This window comes from Leptopilina boulardi, unplaced genomic scaffold (genome assembly GCF_019393585.1).
Source record: "Leptopilina boulardi isolate dan_hultmark-lab unplaced genomic scaffold, ZJU_Lbou_2.1 LbouV2_390, whole genome shotgun sequence".
In the NCBI taxonomy this organism is placed as follows: Eukaryota; Metazoa; Arthropoda; class Insecta; order Hymenoptera; family Figitidae; genus Leptopilina; species Leptopilina boulardi.
The window spans coordinates 107,897-115,677 of record NW_026137963.1 but is presented as its reverse complement, the minus strand read 5'-3'; the positions used below and the strand labels follow the sequence as shown (position 1 = coordinate 115,677).

At 29.3% G+C, this 7,781-nt stretch overlaps 1 protein-coding gene across 1 annotated transcript; it reads right to left on the bottom strand.

Annotated features, from left to right (window-relative positions):
* Positions 1-2,966: 2,966 nt before the first annotated feature.
* On the bottom strand, positions 2,967-5,219 carry LOC127288495 (uncharacterized). The gene is made up of 3 exons (XM_051315969.1): positions 3,637-5,219; positions 3,404-3,486; positions 2,967-3,307 (listed from the first exon to the last, which is right to left on the bottom strand). The coding sequence occupies exons 1-3, from the start codon at positions 3,960-3,962 to the stop codon at positions 2,967-2,969; spliced, it is 750 nt and encodes a 249-aa protein (XP_051171926.1). The 5' UTR covers positions 3,963-5,219.
* Between the last annotated feature and the right edge of the window lie 2,562 nt (positions 5,220-7,781).

Here is a 7,781-nt window from a genome sequence, read left to right as displayed (position 1 = left end):
ACCCTAAGGGAATTCTTGAGGAACTAACTGCCGAATATAATCTTAATAAACCCATTTATATTATAGAACCGGGCACAGGCCCTTCATATAAAAAACCCTGGCAAGTTAGGTGCACTGTGACAGACTCTAAAAATAATAATACTTTCATTGTATTAGGGGACGGATGTTGCAAAGTTAGAGACTCTGAGCATTCAGCAGCTCGAAAGATTCTAGAACATTTAAATAAGATTTATTACTTTAGTGAAGAAGAAAAACCAAAAATGATCACCAATTCGACATATGTAATGTCAAGACAAGAACCAACAATAATAAAATTAAAATTATATAAGTGGGAAAATTGCTGCGAACTTTGTTATTCAAGGGGACATTTAAAAGAGCAATGTCACGGCGTAATACGAAACAAACGTTTTTTAAATAATATACAAAAACCAGACGAAAACAACTATGACGAAACTGATGATTTTTGGGAATTGCCATCCCCTACAAAAAAGCATTAAATAGTATTTAATAATATGACAATTAAACAATAATCACTTTGATTATTGTATATGTAATAATTCCATAATAGTCATATTATTTAATTATCCTTATTATATAATAATCTTATGTCTAATTACATTATCATTATTAAAAATGAATGTTATCATAATATTTTATTAATTACTGATTAACATTTTAATAATTATATCATTAAATAACTATATAATCATAATAATATTAATACATATTCAAAAAAAAAAAAAAAAAAAAAAAAAAAAAAAAATTTTTATTCATTATTTATATAAAATAAATTATAAACCTATATCTAGTATAAATAATAATTATAATCATAAAATTAACAAAATATTTTGAAAATAAATAATTTATTGTACATAAGATGAAATAAATAATCAAAAAAAAAAAATAATTAAAAGAAAGACGAAGGAAAAAAGAAGGAAGGGGATTTGGCGGTCGCCTTCTTCCTTCCTCTTTATTTTAAAATTTTATTGTAAAAAAAAAAATATAACTAAAATAAAAAAAAAAATTTTTATTCCACAGATGGAGATTCCATTCCTAGGAATAATAAATGACGCCACAACATACATATCAATAGCATTTAAGCTATTAATATTCATTATATTAATAATAGTGCTGAAAAACCTATACTTTTGCTATAAGATTATAGCAATGAGAAGAAGAAGGAGAGAAAATCAACCAAACGCATAATAGACCAAGAAATATCAAACAATTTTGGCTTCAACACACATTGAGGACAATGTGAAATCTAAGGAGGGAAGACAGTTATCAAAATCAGAAAAATTTTGAAGAATTTAAGACAATAAAATAACAAGAACAATGTGAGGCATCCTTTATAGACGTAGAACGACGCAGCAAAGGCAACGTAAAACAGCCTTAAAGCTTACGCATCGATCACATACATCGACCGGAGAGTGAAGCTATTCTCCAAGTGCGCATGTTGCACAGCGATGGCCGCCTGCTGGATGCATGCAAACCTTTAACAACACTGCCAATACCTCCAGCTTCTATTTCACATACGCCTATATAACACTCATCATTGAATAGCGGTAAAATAATTTGAATTTAAAATTTACACTGCTATTAAATGATGAAGAATAAATCATATATATATTTTACCTATAATAAAATAATAAAAACAAAATCATTAATAAACTATACATATATCGTGCTTTATTATATTAACAATTGCAATTAATTAATAAATAAACAATAAAACAATGCAATTATGTATGAACATTTATATTGTTTATTATATGCGCTTGTTTGCATGAAAATATAACCAAGTAAATAAATAATAGAAGCATTATTAATTTTATTGTTTATTATGTTGAATTACATAATTAAAATATTACCATATTGTAATTAATAAAATAATAAATTTGGTAATTTAAAGTAAAAGTGACAGTAAAGATTAAGATAAATAATAATGAATTGTTATTAAATATTCAACATTAATATCAAAAAAATTAATAATAATAAACTAATTTTAGTTATCATATATATAACATTAGTTAACAAATTTATTTTAAAATAATTAAAACGCTTTAATTATAATAAAACTAAGTATAGCTTATTGAAATATACTAATATAAAAATTTTAAACTAATAAACAATTATAAATAAATGCAAAATAAAGGCTTCGAGTTGAGCCTTGAGTATCAGGCAAGCATGAGAATGGGGGAAGGTACTCGATGCGCGGAGGAGTGGCGAGGCCCACGCCTCCCGCGCGCTGGGTCCCACGCCTTCCTTCTCATGCCAAGCGACGGCCGAGTAGCTAGACTCGCCATCTTGTCGCACCGTGCATGGCTGCCATAGCGTACTCGCAGAAATTACCTCCGAGCGCATTCTTCTTCCCTAGTTCTAAATATGAATATTTCGCGTTGGATTCATCGATTTAATCAATAAATCGATGGCCCCAACACCTAACAATATTGTTTTTTATCTATATATATGTATATATATCTAAAACTGTATGTAAAAAAAAAAATTTTTTTTTAAATTTAAAATAATTAAAATGATTAATAAAGTTTTAAAAAAAAGGATACATATATATATATATATATGTGTATATATTAATAATTTATATAAGAAAATTTAAAGGCAAAAACAAAATAATCATGTAATTTATAATATTAATAATAAATCATATAAATTAAAGAAAGAATAATATTAAGCTTATTAAAAAAAAAAAAAAAGGGATACATTATATAAGGAAGACAAGGATGGTGAAATTAAAGTAAAATAAATTTTACAAAATTATTATAATATTTATTAAAAAAAACACTCTCTCATTCACACTACAAAAGTAAACTCACACACACATTCAAAATATAAAAGGATACATAACAAAAAAATAAAAAAAAAAAAAATACATAATAAAAAAAAAAAAAAAGGGAAAAAGAAGTATATGCACGTAAAATACTAATTAATAATTAAAAATTGAAAATTTATGGAGAACATTCTCCACACACGCATAACGTTATTGGCACCGATTCTTCATTTTTTTCTGCATTTGGCTTTAAACACCACACAGGACCAGGATTATGCTCCTCCGAATTAATTAGGGAATTCTCCCTAGAAGGACCAGGTCTAGGCTCTTGAATTGAATCGTCAAACGGCCTCCATAGTTTAGGAGCAGGCTCTCCAATGGCCAAAGGGTCTGGCCTCGAAGAAGGCCCAGGTTGCGGTTCAACAAGCCCTGATGATGAACCTTCATTAATCCACACCATGGTCCGAGGCCAAACCCTTGATTGGGTTTGTACCGGAATCTCAATAATCTCTGACGATACTAGAACATACAACAAAATTTATACATATTAAAATATAATTTATATAAATATATATATATATATATATATAAATAAAATAAAAATTTTATACTCACGATTTTCCGATGAAACCCTGGGCTTATTTATTGGAGAAACCTGACATTCTCCACAAAAACATCCAACAGGACGACCCGGACGACTAAAAAAAAAAAATATATATAATAAATAAAAATATATATATATATATCAATAAAATAAATAAATAAATAATAGAAGAATACATATATATTTACATGCATATTGATTAATTATGAACATAATAAACTGAAACAAAACAAATTTTACTTACAATAAAGAATTGAGCATGGCCGTCATCTGTCCAGAATTTTCCTTCAATTCACGTTTTAGCCCTTGGATGTGCCGCTGTCGGACTTTTGGACTGATGGTAATGTCCTTAATTACACCTTTGCGAGGACGACCAGGTCTGGATTGACCCTCTAACACCTCAATCTCCTCTGCGGCATAATATACGGAAGCCGCTAATCCTTGTAAAGATAGGAAGTAATACACCAAACTCGAGCTGCATTTTTTATCACCAGGCACTATAAAAGAAAGACAAACAATTTGAAATAAACTAATATAACTACATATATCAACACAACACTGTTTCCGCATTTACTCACTATTGACGGTTGTTGATTGTTTCTCCATGGTAAATGCAAGCAAACTGACAAGATCTTCGGACCTCCTGCATCTTAAAGGGATGAAAAGTGCTGATCTAAACAATTCTGATATACGCACACAACAAACAAGAGGTCATTAACTGTACCACGAAAGAAGAAATTCATACCTACCTCAAGAAGATAGCCATAACACTTTGAATACACAAACACGCATCACAACATTGTAAATTCATTTCGATGTCACATCATCATTTTTGTCTTCACATTAGCTACTACAGATAAATTCAAGGGATATCAATGTCACAATGAATGTAGGTCAGTAAGCGTAAGGACTATAAAAGATAGTCTCAATTTCAAAAATTCCAGTCTTATAATCATGTATTTGCGACAACTGGAAATAGTTTCATCGGGACGATGAAAAATCTAAGGGGGGGAGACTGTTACATCCCGGTAACAATTTTCCCTAATTTTCCTTAAAATTATCGTTAAAATAAGACATTTTTCTATGATAATTTTACAATACTTAAACTATATGTCTTATTTTAATGTATTTACTTATGTATATATTGCTAGGATAGAATGTGAAAACGAAATCGATATCAAAAGAGATATGACATTCGTTTTCACCATAAAAGTTCAGAAAGTTGAAAAGCTAAAAATAGGATATATGTAAGCAAAATGTGAAGCAAGTTCGAGCTTGTTGTTTATGCGCGTGAAGAATGCGAAGGTTGTGAAGATCCAAGTGTAATATGATCTTCAAAAGCCCATTGTCAGCAAATAAAAGAGAGAATTCAGAAAGAAGAAAATTCAATGTCATACATGCGATGTAGATCATTACCATATAAGGAAAGTGATTCTATTTATAGATCACCCCTTCCCCAATAATATGACATTTCTCCCACTAATTAGCATAATCGAACTAGTATATAAACAAGAGCTTTTTCCATAAAGCTTGTCAAAAGTTCCGGTGCAATCTCTAACATCGTAGAGCGACCCTTCAGTTTACTTTCGCCCTAATTATTGTATTCTTTCCTGATAGCCAATAGGTGCAAGTTAATTTGACTTTTCACTTAGAACATAGTTCTTTCCTGATAGCCAATAGGTGCAAGAGAAGCAAATTAACACTTAGAATCAATAATTTAATAGAAATAACTGTCGTATTTATAACTATAAATACTAAAGAAATCTTGCATTATCTCTTTTTCTAAATTTGTCAATTTAGTATATGTTGCTTCTCTTACACCTGCTATAAAATTCATTCCTATCAAAGGTGCGAGTGACGAGAGATAACAATAAAGAATATTGCAATTCTTTAAATAGTTATAAAACAATTTAAGTCGTTAAAGTTACACAAGTGCAACCAAAACGAACTATTTCAAATCAAATCAAAACCAATTATAACGACTAAGCTATAATCATCGATTTATCCGACTTCATTGCTAAAAGTAAGTAAAAGAATTGTAAACTTGTATAATTACTGTATAATAATTACTATATAATTATTTAATCAATAAATGTTATAAAAGGGAATATTTGACTTGTTATTGTAACGCAAAACCCGTAGTTTTGACAAGTGACCACGATCCTACATAAAAATAAATATCAGGCTTTACCAACCTGATTAATCAGCCTTATTACATTCAAGTAAATAAAATTCATTTTATTTAAAAACCACGCCTAGTTCGGAACGTAACAGAGTAATTATCTTTAGTAGTGATTGTTAAATTATTAACAATATGTTACAAATTGTACATTTTGTTAAAAAATGCAATGCGGGGCAAAACCGGGTATCAAACGGTGGGGCAAAACCGAGTATATTCAAGTGCATTACACTATGTATAAGATTCAACTTATTTTCCAATATGTGAAAAATGAACTTATAAGTCGTGCAACAGTGAAAAAAATAATTTTATTTGTGATTTTAGATTACAAACGAATAAAATTAATAACAATATTAAAATTTTCCTTTTGAAAGATTTAACTGCTGTTTTTAATTGTAAATACAATTTTTTTGATTAAATCTATTGAATATTAATTTTTTCTATAATGTAAGTGATATATAATAATTTAATAAAAAGTTAAAGAAAATTCTATGATTTATGTTTTTTTAACAGTACCCGGTTCTGCTCAACCATCGGGGTAAAACCAGGTACTTTGTATATTATTGAAAAACCTGGTTGAAATTGGTCGAAAATTTTTTTTCCTACCATCGACCTGATTTTTTCATTCTCTAATGTTCAAGGAAGAATTTTAAACGAGACTTGAACTAATTTGTTTGATAGATTCTTTGTTAACCGGGAATTATAAAAAGGTACCTGGTTTTGCAACTCTCTCCCCTATCAAATTGTAGCTTACTGTAGATCTAAAATTGTAGAAGTAAAAATGGGGGGACTGAGTCATTTTACGGTTTTTTCTTTAAATCGATATCTTTTTTTCTAGCTCGAAACTTCGACCTCAAATTGTGCCGGCTATATTTTTCCTATACTGTACACGTAAAAATACGTATGTCAATTAAATTTTAGCTTAATAGATTTATAATTGTAGAAGTTAAGTGGAGGTGTAGGGTCATTTTTCGCAGTTTAAAAAAAATATCTTTTTTCCTAGTTCGCCGTCTTGATCCCCAATTGGGTCAGTTGTATTTTTCCTAAAATGTACACAGAAAAATACGTATGTGTAATGAATTTAAGCTCAATAGGTCCAAGAATGTAGAACTTAATGAGTCTTTTCTGTATTTTTTTAATCGATTTCTTTTCTTTCTAGCTTGTAACCGTGACCACCTAGGATTAGTTTTATTTTTTCTTTAACCGATGCCCGAAAAGGCCCTTACTAGAGATCGGGAAAACTGTCGAGTACCTTGTGAGGCCCATATCAAGATTTCTGCATGGGGAAGAGTGACAGGGAGAAAAAGTGAGAGAATTACCTTTCGGAGACACCGCATACTTTTCGAAATATTTTGATATAATTTTTAATGTTGAGGAGGATTCTGCAACATGTAAATCGACACTGCGGATTTCGTTTAATTGAAACGTGCATTTAACTTGAAGGTAATTTCGTACGGTCTTTTTTTCCGCAAATCTTGTCATCATATTTTCTTCTTCTATTAACAGACGCGTAAGCTGTTCTATAAAAAGGAACAATAGTGACGTATAAAATATAAAGTAGCGTAGAATGGAAAGCAAATAGAGATATTTTTTGGAAAAAGTACGAAACTTAATTCAGTAAGCCAGGATACGAGTGTCAATTCAACATAAATTATGATTTGTTCAACATGACAATTTTCTGAAGTCGTTTTGAAAAATTATTGAATTATTTTCAGGTTTTTTTGAAGAGTTTCGGATTTTCAACAGAACATTTTGTTCTTTTCATTGAAAATTCTGGAAAATTTTCAAGAATGGCAGTTGTATTATGCGAGTTCCTGGAATAATTTTGTACTTTTTCCGAAATAATTTCTCTATGCGTATACCCTTTTTTTCTATCGTTCTCAATTTCTATCTAGGAGTAATTCTATTAAAAAGGACAAATCACGTGTGCACGATTTGAGACGGTGATTTTGTTCAAAAATAAAAATACTTTAAAGTATTAAGAATTCTGTCATCCATACGATAAGCTTTAACAATTTTCAATCATAGCATTCAAGAGAAATACTAATTAAATGATCAAATCAATGAAATTTTGAATAAAAACTGGTGTTTTAAACTTCATTTCGTAACAGTTAGGCAAATTAGAATGGCAATTTTTTTCTATAAAATGATTTCTGAAGATAATACTTTTTCTTTTCACATATATTATATCAAATGGTAAAAAATTAAAC